We start from the raw sequence: 18050 nt of genomic DNA, 5'->3' as shown, positions 1-18050 counted from the left end.
CCAGAAAGAGTACGAGAGCTTTGCTGTTTTCCTCCCTAAGTTCGAGAAGGAACTGGCCGAGAGCGGAGGAGGCGAATGGGTTGACGTTGTAAGAATCAACTACCTTGAAGGAGCCTTGAATGCGACCCTACGCAGCCACCTGATCAGCGTGGCTGATATCCCGGAATCTTACCCCGAGTACACCAGGCTCTTAATGAAGATCGGATCTCGCCTAGACAACCAGTCCTCTCAGGAACGCCAAGAGAGGCAGCGACGAAGGCTGTCTACCCCTGGTCAGGCAAAGCCTAAGTCCCCTACAAGACCACCTCACGACAAGATGGACTGGGAGCCTACCAAGGTCAGTAAGACCAAGGCCCCTGACCAGGGAGGGAAGAAGAGGGACGTAAGGACCAAAGACTTCCTGTGCTATAGGTGCAGGAGGCCAGGGCACCTCGCTCGGCACTGTGAGGACGTAGAAGAGAAACCTCCGAAGGCAAAGACTAAGAAGTCGAAAGTCAAGAAGTCCAAGACTAAGCTTGTTGCCGAGAGTAGCTCGGAGGAATCGAGCGAGACGGAGTCTGACCAGACCTCAGAAGACTCGGGAAAAGAGTAACTCCTGGCGAAAAGCGCCGCCAGGAGGTAGAAGCAAGAAAGGAGTGGCGGAGTGTTAGGAAGAACATGGATAGTGAGCCCTTTTATGTTAACATCGGAATCAATAACACCCATTACACCTACGCCTTGGTGGATAACGGGTGCCTCACTTACGCCACAATCAGCGACACCTACGCTACGAAACTCCGCTTGCCGCGTATCAGCATACCACCGAGAGCCCTCGAACAGGTCAACGTCACAGTGCCTGGGGCTATAGACACCGTCACGTACGCCAGCATCGACATCGACGGGTACAAGAGACGACGATTGTTCTTTTACGTCATCCCTGATCAGGAGGACGACGTGATCCTTGGACAATCCTGGATGAAAGACGATGATGTGGTCGTCCGCCCAGCAACCAACTCCCTGCATATTGGAGTAGCAAACCACACGGTACAAGGAAGGAAACCCGGGCAGGAGGATCACCGGTTTCCTCTACAGAAGCAGGCGGCATCAGTGTTCATGGCCCTGATCAGGCGCGAGAGACGGGAAAACCCGGCGGAAGGTACCGGTATGAGAATTTTTGCCGCAAGTATCGCGGATATCGAGAAAGCCTTGGCCCCTAAGAAGAAGACGGACCCAAGAGACAAGCTCCCTAAACACTATCACCAGTTCCTTCCGGTCTTTGACCGTAATCAGGCCGAGAAGCTTCCGCCGCACAGGAAGGGGATAGACCACGAGATCCCCCTGGAAAAAGACAACAACGGCCGAGAGCATCAAGCCCCCTGGGGACCACTATACGGTATGTCCAGGGAGGAACTGATAGTGCTGCGGAAGACCCTTACCGACCTGCTGGACAAAGGGTTCATTAGAGCTAGCAGCTCCTCGGCCTCCGCCCCCGTACTTTTCGTGAAGAAGCCTGGCGGAGGCCTGAGATTCTGTGTTGACTACCGAGGTCTGAACGCAATCACGAAGAAGGATCGATACCCTCTCCCCCTGATCAGCGAGACGCTGAGGGCGGTATCACAAGCCAAGTGGTTAACAAAGCTAGACGTTATTGCAGCCTTCCATAAGATCAGGATAAAGGCAGGGGAGGAATGGAAGACTGCATTCCGCACCCGGTACGGCCTGTACGAATGGATGGTCACACCCTTCGGGTTAACTGGGGCCCCGGCGACCTTTCAGCGATACATCAATCACACGTTGAGGGACTACCTTGATGAGTTCTGTTCTGCCTATATCGACGACATTCTGATCTACTCGAGCGGATCGCTCGCAGATCACCGAAGCAAGGTTAAGAAGGTCCTGATCAGATTGCAGGAGGCAGGGTTACAGATCGATATCGACAAATGCGACTTCGAGGCAAAAAGCGTGAAATACCTCGGATTCATTGTCGAGGTAGGAAGGGGTCTAAGAGTCGACCCTGAGAAAGTCAAGGCTATACAGCTATGGGAAACGCCCCGATCAGTAAGGGGAGTCCGATCCTTTGTGGGGTTTGCCAACTATTACCGACAGTTCATACCCCAATTCTCAGCCGTCGCCCGACCCCTCACTGCCCTGACGAAGAAGGACACCCCGTTCGTATGGTCTGAAGAGTGCCAGGACGCCTTTGAGGACCTAAAGGCCCGTCTGATCAGTGCGCCGGTACTAGCGCACTGGGATCCAGAACGAAAAACCGTACTAGAGACGGATTCCTCCGGATATGTGATCGGAGGTACACTCTCTCAGTACGATGAAGAGGGTCTACTACGTCCAGTAGCGTTCTTCTCGAAGAAGAATCTCCCCGCGGAATGCAACTACCCTATTCACGACAAGGAGTTGCTTGCCATAATACGGTGCTTAGAGCACTGGGACGCAGAGCTCAGAAGCGTCCGAGAATTCACCATCGTCACAGACCACCTCAACCTTAAGTACTTTACTACAAAGCGACAACTGACCGAACGTCAAGTTAGATGGGCAGAGACACTGTCTAAGTACAACTTCACTATCCAGTATAGGCCCGGGAAGCTAGCCGTTACCCCTGACGCACTGTCGAGAAGGGAGCAGGATATGCCCCTAGGGGAAGAGGACGACAGGTTGAAAGGACGAGAGTTACAGCTGTTGAAAGAAGGACGGAAGAGCCTTCGCGTAAACCGCGCCGCAGTACTGAGCCTGGGGCCGAGGTGCCCTGATCAGACCAAGACGACCATCAGGGCCGGTTTTGTATCAAGCGGGGACGCTGATGGAGGAAGCGACGAGTCTCCTAAATGGACTGAGCCACCAGTGAACCCCTTCGAAGACGACCCTTTGAAGAGCCTGTGGGACGTTGGGTTAGAGAACAACAACCGGTACTACTTGATCAGGGACGCTGTACAGCAAGGAGCCAAACAGCTGCCCTCTACGTGGGGAATCCCTATCATGCTGTCGGAGTGCACAGTCGACGGAAAACGCCGGCTTTGCTGGAGGGACAGGATATGGGTCCCGCATTACGAGCCTTTGCGAACGCGGCTGATTCAGAGCATTCACGACTCCGTGTTATCAGGGCACCCGGGCAGAGATGTGCTTAAGTCCCTGATCAGTCGGACGTTCCACTGGCCAGGGCTGTCTCAGGACGTCCGGCAATTCACCCGCAACTGCGACGTTTGTGGACGAGGCAACGTCTGGAGAGAGAAGCGCAGAGGGCTTCTTAAACCGTTACCGATACCCGAGCGATTTTGGGCAGAGATATCGCTCGACTTTATTACCGACTTACCTACAACGAGGAAGAAGAACAAGAACCTCTTGGTTATTACGGACAGGCTGTCTAAGAACGTTATACTGGAGCCTATGTGGGAAATTTCGTCCGAAGCAACAGCGAACACTCTTGCTACTGCCTTGATCAGACACCACGGAACCCCCAGAGCAATAGTGACTGATCGAGGGACACAATTTGTCAGTCAGACGTGGAGGCGCCTGTGTCAGCTCCTCAGAATCAAACAGAGACTCTCTACAGCCTACCATCCGGAGACTGACGGAGCCACGGAGAGAGCTAACCAAGTAGTAGAGACCTACTTGCGGGCCTTCTGCTCGTATGCTCAGGATGATTGGGACGAATTGTCCCTAGTGGCAATGATGGCTATTAACAACCGACCGGCGACATCTACAGGGATGAGTCCGTTCTTTGCCACCCACGGATACGACATCGACCTGATCAGGGTGGACGAGCCATTGAGAACGGACGACAGCACCCCTATCGCGAAAGCTGAAGGATTTGTGCAGAGATTGAAGGACGCTACGGAATGGGCCCAAGCCGCCATGGCCACGGCTCAAGAGCGACAAGAACTGTACGCCAACGCGAGGCGACAGCCGTCCGATCAGTTCAAACCGGGCGACAAAGTCTGGCTCAGGTTAACGAATGTGAAATCAGACAGGCCCTCAAAGAAACTGGACTGGGTGAACGCCAAGTATACGGTTCAGGAGACAGTCGGAACACACGCGTGCAGGTTAGACACGCCGCCTGGGATACATAACGTCTTCCACGTGTCCCTCCTGCGGCATGCCGGAAACGACCCTTTTCCATCGCAGGAACAGGACGATATACAACCCGCCGCCCTTGTGTCTGGACCTGATCAGGAGTACGAGGTCCAGGAGATACTGGATAAGAAGAAGCACGGTAGGGGTTGGAAGGTCCTCGTGAAATGGACGGGTTGGGCGAAGCCGACGTGGGAACCACTCAGCCAGTTTCAGGACACAATAGCACTAGCTGAGTACGAAGAGAAACACGGCCCCCTTCGGAAGGGGAGGAGGGGGGTATTGTAACGGGCTGGGCCCGTATGAGGCCTTGCTGGATATCGCGGCCACGGGCGACCCCGGGTCAGGCCCACCACGGAATCCACGATGCCGACAATCCGATGGCCAGTGCGGCATGGGCCGCATGGCCCTGATCAGGCCGCTGCGAGGCGGAGATTTGTTGTTCTTCCCTTCTAATCCTCATCTGAGGATACTCGTAGTAGTCGCCATAGCCTGTTGCAAATACACACGCCTTGGACCGTTACACATAAGCGTAAGACATTAAGATCTATTAATTTGTATAGTTAGATTAGTACTTTATATACATACTGTTAGCCTTAATTACAGCCTAGCAATAGGCTAGCATAGATAAGAGCAGCTTAAATAGGAAATCCTTAGGGAGTGCATCCTACGCCTCTTTTACATACTGCTATAGGATGTTATAAGTAAGGTTCTTATAGATACCTAACTTATCCTATATATAATCCTTTATCTAGTTCTAGCAAGACTTAATAGGGTTAAGGTTAGGTAAATACAGCAGCTAGTAAATAATATAGATACTACAGTTATAAAGATCTAGCAGCATAGTCTTAGCTAAATGTAATAGGGTGCTATCCTACATAAGGATAAAGCTATTGCTATACATCTACTAGCATAGTTAAATCTATCTATTAATAATAGGTATTATACGTTGTTAGTATGCTTTAGCATTAATCTTACTTTAGTCCTTCTCCTAGAAGATGCCTAGCCCTTTCTAATCCCTAGAGAAACATCCCTAGAACATCTAACCCTACTTGCGTTAATGCTTCTTAATAACACAGGTTAGCTCCTATTCTTTGCTGCAGCGTTGTGTAACATAGACTTTCTAGTAATAACTGCCTATAATCTATATCTTATCTATCTAAAGAACTTTCCTTTAGTTATCTACTATCTAAGAGAGGTGCTCTTATGCCTAGGTAAGGCGCTTTTATTAATTAGCTTTAGAGATAGGTAGCTTGCGTTAGGTAATATAATACTTATACTCTAGTTAACAAAAGGTATTTTAAATAACGTATACTCTAAAGAGAGAGTTAAATAGAGTATAAGAAAGCTATAAAAAGGAGGCAAATTAGCCCTCTTTAGAGGAGGTAATATACTTAACTAATTGCTGCTTCTGCTTATCTATTATAAGCTTTAGGCAGCCTAACTAGAGGGTAACTGCAGCACTTTTAGCACAAATCGCACAACAGATCTATTCCCTTATGTATTTAGTTATAGTAAGAATTTAAGTCTAAGGGAGATTGCTATTAAAATAAAGGGTTTAAATACATTATCTTTTAGCCTCTATAAGCTGCTTTATATTACTGCCTTTTAGTCAGGCTATTTCGTTAACTTCAAGCTATTGTTGTTGTTGTATAAGGGATAAATTAGCTATAGCTGAAAAAAAGGGAGGAAGGCAATAAGTAGGCCTGTTAGTAAATTTAGGGGCTCTAATTGGCTTAATTAGTCTGTGGGTTGGGCCCGTACGGTACTTTGCAGGGGGGTTTTACTTTTGCCTGCTACCAGAGTATGTTCCACTGCGTCCTTCAACCCCCGGCGGTCTTGGGCGCAACCCTGGCTGTCAGGGATCAAAGAATCCGCATCCAACGAGATACAAACAGCACAATCAAACCCCTGTCATGATTAATCTAGCGGTGGCCCTCGCTCCCATGCTAGGGTTAGTGACACAAACCAGCGAGCATGGGGAAGCTGCATTAGTCCGTGGAGGTCCGCTAGACAACAAGATGAAGAATCAGCGCTAGGAGGGGGTGTTTAGACAAGCGAGGATAGCGAATCCTTCAAATTTGGAGTACATTTACGAGATGGTGGATGATTGATTCCTCGACCTTGGACTTCTCATGCTGTATCATTGATCCTGATCCAAGGCAAGACATCACGATGCGATCCATCACCATCGTATCACCGCTGGCCTGCTGGGCGCTCATCGGAGGCCTGGCTGTAGCATCCCCGGCCGGGAAATGCGACTCGTTAGGCTTCCTCACCGTACAAACCTCCAACGGGCCCATCACGGGTCACCTAGCGTCCAACAGCTCCAACGTGTTGGAGTATCTCGGCATTCCATACGTCAAGCCTCCCGTTGGCGACCTGCGCTTCGCTCCGCCGGAGAGGTTCATCGGCAACAGCTCCTATGAGGCCTCAAGCTTCGGCTTCGATTGCCCTCTCTCGCCTTCGCGCCAGGTCAACTACCCGGACATGACGCCCCAGGCGCAGCGGATCATCGGGTACTTCGCGTCGGGTGCCGGGACGCCCCAGAGCGAAGACTGCCTGACGCTCAACATCTGGACGAGGCAAAAGAAAGAGGCGCAGAAACCCGTCATTGTCTTCTTCTACGGCGGACGTAAGTCGATCGTGGCCGTCGTGAAGAAGACCCCACGACGCTTCTTCCTTACGATGATGGTCCATTACGTGACGCTGACCAGTGTCACGCAGGCTTCGCGATCGGCAACACAAACAGCCCCTTTTACAACGGCAAGTACTTCGCGGCGGCCCAGGACGTCGTCGTCGTCACCGTCAACTACCGCCTGAACATCTTTGGCTTTCCCGGCGCGCCCGGCCAGCCCCAGAACCTCGGCCTGCGGGACCAGCGAGCCGCCGTGGAATGGGTTCGCGACAACATTGCCGGCTTCGGTGGCGACCCGACCAAGATCACCATCGCGGGCCAGTCCTCAGGCGGCGTCGCCGTCGACTACTGGGCGTACGCCTACGCGGAGGACCCCATCGTCAGCGGCCTCATCGCACCCTCGGGCAACGCCTTCAGCTTCCCGCTCAACAGCCCGGGTGTGCCGGAGCGGAACTGGGAATCGGTCGTGACGGCCGTGAACTGCACGGATGCCGCCGATGTCATGGTTTGCATGCGGGCGCAGAGATGGGAGACCATCAAGGCTGCCGCAGCCGCCGTGCGCCCGACGTCGAGCAGCAGCGTCCTCCGGGCCATCCCGCCGTTCTATCCCAGGGTCGACAACGAGATTGTATTTGACGATTACGTGTCCCTGACCGAGTCTGGAAGCTTCGCCAAGCTGGTATGGTGGCCATTCCGTCGAATGTGGTTGAGAACATCTAAGAGAACTTGAGACTGACACTCACTTCCCCAGCCTATTCTCTTCGGAAACAACAACAACGAAGACGGGTACTACAGAATCCCGGCGTACGGCAACGGCGTCGTCCCGACACCGGAGCAAGTCGCGTCCTTCCTCCTCGAGTCCTTCACGTGTCCGAACTCGTACCAGGCCGAAGCGCGTCGCGCGCAGGGCGTCCCGGCGTGGGTGTACCGCTACTTCGGCGACTGGGACAACACGCGGCTGTTCCCGACGAGCGGCGCCTACCACGGCGTCGACCTTCACATGGTCTTCGGCGCCTCGGAGGACGTGAGCGGCATCGCGGCGTCGGAGCCCCAGAGACGGACCACGGCGCTTGTGCAGCGCGCCTGGGCCGCGTTCGCCGGCGACCCGGTGGACGGGCTGAGCTCCGTCGTCGGCTGGCCCAGGTTCGACCCGGGCGAGGAGTCTTTGGTCCTGCTGGCGGTCGAGAACAGCCCCGAGGCGAGGTTCGTGAAGCCCGAGGTCTACGATGCTCCTTGCTCGACCGTCACGATGGGGGCTCTGGCAACGCCGGCCCCTGCTTGATGGAAGTCGATCGATCAGTCAATCCAACACTCGATTTTGATCGTAGTCGATACAAAACTGCAGTCACTATTCCACATTATAGGAGTGTCTCGGCGTAGAAAGCAAGAGTGTATTGGTTCATCAACATGAACCATTGGTATCAACTTCGCTACAATTATTCTGTCCAAGGCCAACGTGGAATAAGTTTGCCAAAGAACACATGCTCTCCCGCCTCCGTGATATCATAAAAAGCACACCTAAAACTCTCTTCTTCATCGAGAAAACTCCCCGGGACGCGAGATCGTCTTTCTTAGTAGACGTAGAAGTTGGTCGCGCTAGGGTCGGCCTCCCTCTTCTTGCGGTTGGTGCGCATCAGGGCGAACCTCATGAACCAGGCGCAGACAATGACGCCGAGGGAGAATCCGATGCTCGCAAGCATGGCCTTCAGGTAGCGGGGCTGGTCGGCGTCGGGCCACAGGTAGGGGGTGTAGATGCTGGCGGCGTTTCCGAGCGTGTTGGCCATGGCGATGGCGACGGCCTTCTTCTCGTCGGTCTGGCCGAGGACGGAGGAGGTCCAGCCGAGGATGAGGTTGTTGACACCGTAGGTCGCGCCGACAAAGATCATGATGCCTGTTTTTTGTGAGTGTGTGGTTAGCGGAGAGCACTCTTGGTGAGAGAGATATTAAAATAAAAGAAACATTGCGGTAGTCTTACCAGTGTAGCGGACGCCCATGTTGAGCGACGAGACGGCCATGACGAAGCCGAGGCAGACGACGAGCTTGCTGATGGTGATGTGCCAGGTGCGCTCGTTGAAGCGGCCGGACGACCAGGGCACGAGCACGCTGAAGAAGGCGGAGAAGACGTAGGGCGGGCAGGTCAGGACGAGGGTGATGGTAGTGTTGTAGTTGAGCGTCTCGACGACGGAGGGCAAGAAGTTCTTGAAGCCGTTGGCCGACAGGTGGAGGTTGTCCATGAGGCAGAAGACCCAGGTGCGCCAGTCGCAGGCGGCCTCGCCGAGGCCCTTCCAGACGCTGGTGCCCTCGCGGCGGTCGGTGGTGTCGTTGTAGATGCGCGTGTGGGCGAGCTGGCGCTCCTCCTCGGTCAGCCAGCGCGTCTTGAGCGGGCTGTCGGGCAGGAGGAAGAAGGCGACGAAGGCGACGAGGATGGAGACGGCGCCCTGGATGATGAAGAGCCTGAAAGAAGAAAGTGGACTGGTTAGCGGATGTTGTTCTTCTCCTTTTGTCTGGCGAGAGAACTTTCAGAGGTTCAGTCGGCTCTTGTGGCAAACTTGTCCCGAGATGGACCAAGTTTCCGCAGGGGTGGTAAAAACGTACCATTGCCATCCGGAGAGACCCCTGAGACCGCCCATGCCGGCGAAGATGGGAGCCGCGATGAGACCGGAGAAGGCGCTGGCGGCCATGTTTCCGGTGTAGAAGATGGCCATACGGACCGAGATCTCCTTGCGCGTGTAGAACATGCTGAGCATGTAGAGAGCGCCGGGGTAGAACTGATGTTGTCCCGTTAGATAACCCGCACCAGGGCCGTGTTTTCATGGCAATGTTGTTGGGTCACTCACGGGAGCCTCAGTGATGCCGAGGAGGAAGCGGCACGCAAGCATGGTGGCGTAGTCGTGGCACTTGTAGGTCAGGAGACTGACGATGGACCAGGCCAGCATGAAACCTTTTTGGGAAAACGTTAGTTCACGGCGTCTTCGGGTTTCCTTGCGGGAGGGGGGAGACCATCTTACCGGCCATGTACCAGGAAGGGCGAACTCTGTTCAGGATCATGTTGGAGGGGACCTGGCCGCAAAGATATCCGACGAAGAGGATGGAGACGCAGGTGTTGTACTGGGTGCCCTTCAGGTTGAGGTCTTTGGCGAGGCCGTCGAGCTTTCCGTTAATCATGGCGTTACGGTCGAGGAAGTTGAGGAAGTACATGGACCAGAGCATGGGCTGTTCGTTGTGAGGTTCGTAAGCAACGGGTTTTTTTGTGAAAGTGCCATCACGCAGGAAAGGCGCATGTATGTGTGTGTCAACACTCACCAGAATGTACCAGTCAATCTTCCTCACCAGCGCAATTTCCTTGGGATCCGTCTTGGTGTGGGCTCCGAACTCGTCCACCTTTTCGATGACGGGCTGCTTCATGAGGGCAGGGTCGTCGGTGGTGAAGACGTGCTCCATCTGGTTGACGGCGACCTTGTCCTGGGACGAAGGCCGGTCGTTGGGGGAGTCTTGTGTCGCCGCCATCTTTGATGTCGTGAGAGAGAGACGAGAACTGAAAAGAGTCCGTTTTCGACAAGAGCGGTTGCGGAAATCTAGGAAAGTTTGCTTCTCCTCTTTTTTCTGCTCAAGACGCAGTAGAGCTGACCGTTGACGGTTGACTCTTGACTCGTTCGTCCCTGAGTTCGCAGGTTGAAGGAGATGGGATAGTTCGAGATGTCGTTCGAGGAACCTCTGATATATATCCCAGAAATCCCAATCCCAGTCCGTGTCCTCACTCTCCTCCCCCGCGTATCCTCCATCAGCCGGCGCCCGCCCGACCGGCCGTTCGCAGCCATCTTGCCGGGTCAAGCCAGAAGCGGAGTTTGATGAGCATAATTGGTGGAGAAGCGTCAAGTTCCCCCATGGGGTAGATGGGGTACGGACGGCTTTTCCGCTCAAGTGCGGAGTGCGGGGAAGTTGAGGGACTGACTGACAATCCCTGTGACAGACAAGAGAAGAGCCAAGACTGTTAAAGGTCGTACACTTCCCCCCATCCCAAGAGCTGAGCTTGCACATATCTAGTCTAGATGAGGCGTCTTTCCTTGTGCTGGGCGGTCGGGTATCAAGGTTGCCCAGTCCCGCGCCCTGGTGCCAGATAACTCTTGTGTGAGTGTCTCCGTGAGGCCAAGCTGCAAAGCCGAGATTGACTGACTGACTGACTGACTGATGGAAGCCGTATGTAGCAAGTGTTTTTCTATCTCTTGCTTCTAGCACCATGATTCTTTCGGGCTCATGTTCTCGGGCGAACAAGAAACCACCTTGACTTAGTTCTTCTAACATTGCTCACATTCCTCCAGTATTCTTTTCACATCACCAAGATGCCAGATACTGAACAAGCTCTCTCTGCCCCCCGGCCCTTCTCACACGACAGGAATAAACACCCTCCTCCACAACATGACCTCGACACCCTTTGCTCGACAAGGCGTAGCTTCGTTGTGACCGCCCCCTGTCGGTACCTGCCATCCGCCAACCCCTTTCAACGCTTGGCGTTGATGGCGTTTAAGACACATGTTTGTTTTCTTTCCCGTCCCCCTCCCCCTTGTACGTGTCTTATGCCGGCTGTGCCAAGAATATTACGGAAAAGGAGCAAAAACGGAAAACTTCCTCGCGGATATGTTCATCGTTGCTCAATCATCCATCAATCCCCCCTTTCTGAATCACTCTCGAGTTCTTGGCACACACTCACACACACACATCATTCGCAATTAGACATGCAGGAGGAGCTTATTCGAGTGAGGTCTTGGGATGCGATGCGAGCATTGCCGGTTCGGAAAACCCCACGTCACGTTTGTCCACGAAGTTGAGATGACAGACGACGAATGGGATGACTTCCATCCCAACTTTCGGACGGGCTATTCGAAGACTGGGGGGGGGGGGGGGGGGGGGGGGGGGGGGGGGGAGGTGGTCTTGGTCACCTGCCCCGTGTTCCTCAACAACGCGTCTGGACTGACTTGATATTTTGAGTATATGCATGCAGGAAGCTGACCCACGGGTGAGCATCAACCCCTCAAAAATGCATGCATGCATGCAGTGGCACTCTCTCTCTCTCATGGTATCTCCTCCTCCGCGGTGGAGTGCCGCCCACATTGATCCAATGCTGCCTCCTCTCGCCAGTCAATCCCAAATTCCCCATTTCCTGAAGATTCACTTTGAGCTAGACCCCGGATTCCGTACGAGGCGCGCCAGTGACCGGGCCCTGCTTCAACGTCGCTTTGGCCACTCTACCAGGATCTCGTCTCTGGGGGCATGGGGTCCATCCGACCCCCTTTCACCGACCTCTGTGCAAACAAGGTTACAATGCGGAGTGACATGGACAGGCTAACCTCCCCCCCCCCCCGGCATGATTTCATAGGCCGACAGCTACTGTCGGTCGTTGCCTGCCGAGAGTGGTGCTGCCAGCTAAGCAGCATCTCTACATAAACACGCGGTACCCGAGGAGATGTTGTACAAATCGTTTTGCTTTGGCAACCAAGAGCCAAGAGAGTGGCCGGGCATTTTCTGCAAAAAAAAACGTTTCCCAAGGATCGGCACTCCCCTCTGCTGGGGCCAAGAGAGGGGAAACACCTCTCTCACGACGGCATCAGGCCATGGTGGTGCAGGTTTGCCGGGGGGGGGGGGGGGGGGGTTCGAGCTCGCGGTGTGCGTGGTTGGTCGTTTTTTCCTTCTCGCAAAGCTCTTGGGGGGAGGATTCCCCGCCAAGAGACGCATCTGTTGCCCGCCCATCTCTTGTGACCGCTTGGCTGGCCATGCCCAGACCAGAGCCACCTCCGCGACGCCGTGAGCTTGACTGGCGCCCGGCTCACCATCACCTTGTCTTGCCGCCGCCGCCAGCAGATCCATTCATGGCATTCCTCAGTTACATCTACTTACTACTCACCTATCCGTGGACTGCCAAGTCCAGGGGGGCCCAGCGATCCCAAGGAGATGGTTCCCGCACACCACCAACCACCTACTCCTCGAGTCCTCGTCTTCATCATACCCGTCGCCGCCGCCGCCGCCGCCGCCGCCACACCACTGGCCGGCTCTGTGACACGGCTATGTGCGAGCCCTCAGCCGGTGTGGCTTCGGAAAAGGGGTCTCTCACAACACATCGTACGGCGCCATCTTGGCGCTCGACGGATGCCTCAATTCGTTTTTCTAATCGCCGCTGCCGGTCATCGGAGTTATTCACATATCGCCGGTCAAGGAGGTTGGTTCTCTTTTCCTTTTTCCAGGACAACGACGTCTTGTCAGGCATCGAAAAATGAAGTTTCGGAAAATGAACCGTCTCATTTGTGGAAGTAATTAGTCGCCGAGGAGAGGACGGATTCCCTCCTTGCCTCCCCTCCCTCCTTGAATTAATGCCATTCTACCAGTAGCGACGTAGCAGCGGCTCGCGTGCCATGCGAGGCTCGCTTCCTGTATCAAGCGTGATGACCGATCGGTTCTCGGCAATTTGTGTTTTTGTTCTATATGGCCATAGACAGTCACGTCTCATCATAATTTTTAGCCGTCTCAACAATCATCTTCAACTTAGAGACGAATGGGGGCCAAAGAAAGCATGGGCACACAGTAAGTCTACTGCAAGTCTCGCAGCTATGATTACTCCCGTGATCAAGTGGAGCATGGCTCTCTGCTCGAAGTTTGTCCGAGAGTATTCAGTACTATACACCCTGCAACATGTATGTCTTGGAAAGAGTCTTCTACTGCTTCATATGCTCGAACAATAAGGCGTTGACCTTCGGGCATGGGCTTTGGGCGTACATTGCGGCTGTGTTGGTTGTTGGTCCCCTTTTCCGTCTGGGCTTCTGTCTAATTTCCATTCGTACTAAGCGAACCAGTTCCTTGTCGGTGGAGTTGATGAAGTTGTCCAATCTGTACGGAGTATGGATTTGTAATCTGCATGCCTCCCCCCACTGCGTGTCCGACTACAAAGACCATCCATCTCTCATCTCATTCGAGCTGGCGATACAACTCGGCAGCTGTAGAACGGCACGTCCTACACGTGTACTACCCATCTGTGTTGTCATGTTTCGGGGTAACATGACATGGTCGAGGTGCCACATAGAGCGTCAAGAGCCTCGTTACCAGAATCTTTGCCGCCTATTGCCCTTTTCTGTGCTTCGTTAATCGAGAAACTCTCAGGAGTGTAACTCGGTTTGCTACAATCGACTTTTGATTATCGAGCAGCACCCAACTTACAAAAAGGAGTCCGTATCCAGTTTCACATATCAGATGAGGAGTCGAACCTTTGCCGATGAGTAATCACAATCGTGGCTGAAGCGTCCCTCCGCCCGCTAGCCGGTGTCATAGCAAAGCAACGTTTAATGAATAGTAATCAGAGTTCCTTTCAGCAGTCCCTCGGTACTCATCTCAATAAACTTCAGGACGGAGACGTTATGTAACACTTCCGCAGGGGGAAGGGACTGAGTAAGCAAGTCAACAAAGACCACATCTTTTCCTCTCGTTCCTCTCGTCTGCATCATGGTGAGCGAGCATCCTCGACAAGTATCGCACGCTACTCCGTCCCATCAGTCACCCATCTTGAAGATTGCCCCCCCCCCCCTTTTGCAAGACGACCCCTCGCTTGAGTGATAACAATTACACGGCGACAAGATACAGAATATCGTAGAGTGGCAAAGAAGTGTTCTGTCAATCGAGAAACTTGAAAAGAGCCATGGACAACCTGAGCCCCCGGCCCGCGCCGAGATCGCGCAAAAGAAAGACAACAAGCCCCGGCAGTGGAAGTAGCGAAGACATACTGAAGGTATGCTGCGGCCTCCGCACAATCCTTTGGCTGGTCTAGCCCGACATCATCCCACCGCTAGCATCTCCTCCGGGCCACGCACGCATCGTAGTGGTGGGTACTGACACGATGTTTAGGACCGCCGAGAACGAAACCGTACGTCGCAGCAGGAGTTTCGGAAACGACGGCAGGCGGCAGAAGCGAGCCGGCGGCAACGAGTCCAGCGGCTCGAGAGCGTCGTCGAGGACATGAGCGTCCTCTTCATCGACCTGTTCGACCAGATCCTCCGCGACGAACAAGTCGTCAAGCACTGCCCGCAACTCCTCGGCATGTTCCAGAGCTCGGCGCGCCGGCTGAAGACGTTGGTAGAGCCCGTGACCGACGCCGAAGACGGAGACGTGGGCTCGACCGGCGAGCCTTTGGGGTTCAAGATCTTGGAGGCGACGGCGGGGTACCGGCACGCGGAGGAGCGCGCCAAGGGCGGGCGTGCGATGCCTGACCCGCGCAGCACCCTGAATAAGGATAACCAAGATAAACCCTCGAACCCAACAACGGCCGTAACAAGGCCGCTAGGTCGTGAAAGAGACATTGCCCCGTCTCTAATGATGACGGGCCTTGGCCAATCAGTGTTTCCAAGAGTCACACCTCCGCCGGCGAACACGATCATAGATACCTTTTCCCTTCAACTATTGGAGACGACGCTGTCCCAGGCCTGTCTCGTGCTGGACGGCTATCTGCCGGTACCGCCCGAAGAGGTCCAACGCATCTTCGGCACCGCGCTTCAGTTTCAGACGCAAGAGCAAGTGCTGGACCACATGCGCTGGTTGCTGGCGTCGGATCTCGGCCAGAAGCAGGCCGCGGCAAGGATGCCCTGGGGTGCCATGTTTGAAGGCCATCTTGATACTCCTCAACATGCGATGCAGAGCCTAGGGCCAGGACTGGGTGCGATTAGCCCGGTTCCGGCTTCAGACCAAGCGAACGCGGCTTATTCCCCGCCGGGCTTCCTGACGGCCGTGGACATCCAAGAGCGACTCCGGGAGCTGGGGGCGAGACAGTCGGGGCCGGATACCCTAGAACTTCGCATCAGCGGCGAGACGGGCAGTGGGACGAGCCCGGCCGATCCAGGTCCTGAAATTGAGCGCTCCAGTCCGCCATCCACCGCCGGACTTGGAGGGGCGTTGAGTAGCCTCACCCTCCACGTCAATGTCTCTCTTCTCCTCGTCAACCTCGTACAGTCGGCTACGTGCTTCATTGCGGGGCCCGCCTACACTCAAATCGGCTTTTCCAAGGCCGTGGAAAGGTCTGTGGTATTACTCGATGATAGTGATTTTTCTGCATTGTCAAGCAACCCATGACGCTCTTAGCACGTACCAGGTTGAGATACTTGTAAGGAAGGATTCTTCAAGAGTTGTTTTTCACCAAGGATGCTTCAGTGGCGTTTGGGGACTGACTAGGTTGCTGTGTTGGACCATTTAAAGTGTATTCTTCGTGATCATCCGCCATGAAATGCAAATGTAACTAGTCCTGATATAGTGATATTCCATTCCCCCTTTTGGATGTCCTCTATAATACCCCGACCGTTTCTGTGCCTCTGAGGATGATCTCTCGGGCCAGAGTTACTTGCATGGTTCACCCTGTGTCCCTCCATCTAACACAGCGGACGAGCCGAGGGGACCTCCATCGCTGGGAGCATGCCGAGCTTCTCCATCTCCTGGTACATCTCAAAGATGCTCTCCATGGTGTCGACGAACCCAGTCCACCCGAACCTTCTGGCTTTATTCAATGACAGGCTGCCGAACCTCACATAAGCAAAGTCGCTCATGAGAAAAGACTCCGGGTCCTTGAAGGGGTCCTGCGTGATCTTGCCGCCCGACTCCTCCATAATCTCCCGCCAGACGGCAGCGTTCTTCTCGTCTTTGACCCAGTCCGCCAGGGAGAAGCTCTGCTTGGACGACAGGGGCGGTCCGTAGCCGAGGGGCGTGTCCTTCCCGCGCTTCCCTTCGATCGTCTTGAGGTTCGACTCGTCCTCCGGGGGCGGGACGACGCCCTTGGCGCCGAACCAGCGGGCCAGCTCGCTGAAGTAGCGCTCCCAGCTGAGGGGCCCGCCGTCCTGGGCGTTGAAGGCCTCGTCGGCGCAGTCCTCCTGTAGGGCCGCCCACTCAGTCAGGTAGCCCGTCATGATGGCGGAGCAGTGGTAGTACTCGTACTGCCACTGCTCCCAGTCGCCGCCGAAGGCGATGGGCTCGCCCTTGCGCGCCTGCACGATGGCGTACACGGCGAAGGGGTAGAATGTGTTCATGGCGGCGTGCATCGAGGTGCCGATGACGGCGGCGGGGCGGATGACGTTCCACGAAACGCCGTTCCTCTCGCAGTAGTCCCTGAGCAGGTCCTCCTGCGGGTAGTAGAAGTTGGGCTGGAGGTGGCGCGGCTGGGGGTCCGACTCGACGACCGGCGTGCGCGCGCGGCCGATATGCATGCCGTAGTTCTTGCCGCCGGTCTGGAGGACGAAGCGGGCGGGCCTGACGCTGGCGACCTCGAGGGCGCCGAGGAAGTTCTCAAGGAGGGCGACGTTGCTCTCGACGAGGGCTTCGGCCTCGGACCAGTCCTTGTGGATGTAGGAGTAGAAGAAGACGTGGTCGGCGTGGCGGACGCCGGCGCGCTTGAAGGTCTCGCCGAGGGTTTCGGCGTCCTGGAGAAAATCGCAGGTGACGACCTCGACGCGGGAGCGGGCCTCGGGCGAGAGCAGGGCCATCATGGGCTCCGGGGGCGGGCTGCGTGAGAGGGCGTAGATCTTGGTCCAGCGCTGGGGGCTGCTGAGCAGGGCCCGCATGGTGTTGAAGCCCGAGATGCCGTTGGCGCCAGTGATGATGGCTGTGAGCCCGGTGACGGAGTCGTCAAAGGTCGGTAGGTTTCGGTAGATGCCGTCACGGCGGAGGGAGGCGGCGGTGCTCATGATGGGCAATGGTGTTTTGTTCGAGATATTGTTATATTTTATTTTTTGGGAGGCGTCGGGCCTCTTGAGGAATATTACTGGAAATACGTGATGAAGAAGAGGAAGATGAAGAAGACTGTATTCTGGAAGATTGCAACTCGAAAAGGAAGAGCCTTTTCTCTTTCTTTTATCTTCTGCTCCGACTCCATCGGCGTCATCGTCTGGTACACAGACAAGACGTCATGACTGTCTCCCTCGGCCGTTCTTTGCCCATCTGCCTCCATCTCTGTTGGTGCGGACATTGCGCTTTGAACGGTTTCACAGTGCCAATACCCTCCGGATCATATTCGGCCGCCCATGATCGGGCAGCGCCCTCGGGCTTAGCGGGGCGGAACCCCTGTGGCACCGGCAGAAAAGCTCCACCCGAGCCGGATTCGGGCCAGTGGCAGCCCGGCCAAGTTGCAGATTCGACTCCGGCGCCTAGGCTCGAAGCCGTTCACGCTCCTCACAGTGTTGTTGGACCATTTTGTGGGGCGGCCCCTATTCCGTCCAGTCTGGTTCTCTGGTTGATCATGTTCGTTTGAAATTTCTAGTCCCTTTTCAGTCTCGGGCGCTTCGCTCACCACTCTCGGGTACTTCTTAAGCCCCGAGCGCCGACACCTTTTTAGGATGAC

At 54.9% G+C, this 18050-nt stretch overlaps 5 protein-coding genes across 5 annotated transcripts; 3 read left to right on the top strand and 2 right to left on the bottom strand.

Moving 5' to 3' along the window:
- The first annotated feature begins 6110 nt into the window (after positions 1-6110).
- CDEST_03728 (Putative carboxylesterase, type B, carboxylesterase type B, carboxylesterase type B, active) lies at positions 6111-8075 on the top strand. The gene is made up of 3 exons (XM_062919887.1): positions 6111-6694; positions 6787-7376; positions 7449-8075. Exons 1-3 carry the CDS (start codon positions 6166-6168, stop codon positions 7977-7979), a joined length of 1650 nt encoding a protein of 549 aa, XP_062775938.1. The 5' UTR covers positions 6111-6165; the 3' UTR covers positions 7980-8075.
- A 1-nt stretch (position 8076) lies between these two features.
- On the bottom strand, positions 8077-10374 carry CDEST_03727 (Putative major facilitator superfamily, MFS transporter superfamily). The gene is made up of 6 exons (XM_062919886.1): positions 10001-10374; positions 9706-9910; positions 9535-9638; positions 9293-9465; positions 8673-9151; positions 8077-8588 (listed from the first exon to the last, which is right to left on the bottom strand). Exons 1-6 carry the CDS (start codon positions 10202-10204, stop codon positions 8269-8271), a joined length of 1485 nt encoding a protein of 494 aa, XP_062775937.1. The 5' UTR covers positions 10205-10374; the 3' UTR covers positions 8077-8268.
- A 528-nt stretch (positions 10375-10902) lies between these two features.
- CDEST_03726 (uncharacterized protein) lies at positions 10903-11577 on the top strand. The gene has a single exon (XM_062919885.1). It carries the CDS (start codon positions 11038-11040, stop codon positions 11521-11523), a length of 486 nt encoding a protein of 161 aa, XP_062775936.1. The 5' UTR covers positions 10903-11037; the 3' UTR covers positions 11524-11577.
- Positions 11578-13625: 2048 nt separating this feature from the next.
- Positions 13626-16006, top strand: CDEST_03725 (Putative basic-leucine zipper domain-containing protein). The gene is made up of 2 exons (XM_062919884.1): positions 13626-14465; positions 14582-16006. Exons 1-2 carry the CDS (start codon positions 14376-14378, stop codon positions 15797-15799), a joined length of 1308 nt encoding a protein of 435 aa, XP_062775935.1. The 5' UTR covers positions 13626-14375; the 3' UTR covers positions 15800-16006.
- An 86-nt stretch (positions 16007-16092) lies between these two features.
- CDEST_03724 (Putative NAD-dependent epimerase/dehydratase, NAD(P)-binding domain superfamily) lies at positions 16093-17397 on the bottom strand (the record flags this gene model as incomplete). The annotated part of the gene is made up of 1 exon (XM_062919883.1): positions 16093-17397. The coding sequence occupies one exon, from the start codon at positions 17395-17397 to the stop codon at positions 16093-16095; it is 1305 nt and encodes a 434-aa protein (XP_062775934.1).
- Between the last annotated feature and the right edge of the window lie 653 nt (positions 17398-18050).

This window comes from Colletotrichum destructivum, chromosome 2 (genome assembly GCF_034447905.1).
Source record: "Colletotrichum destructivum chromosome 2, complete sequence".
Classification (NCBI taxonomy): domain Eukaryota; kingdom Fungi; phylum Ascomycota; class Sordariomycetes; order Glomerellales; family Glomerellaceae; genus Colletotrichum; species Colletotrichum destructivum.
This window is presented reverse-complemented; position numbering and strand designations above follow the sequence as displayed.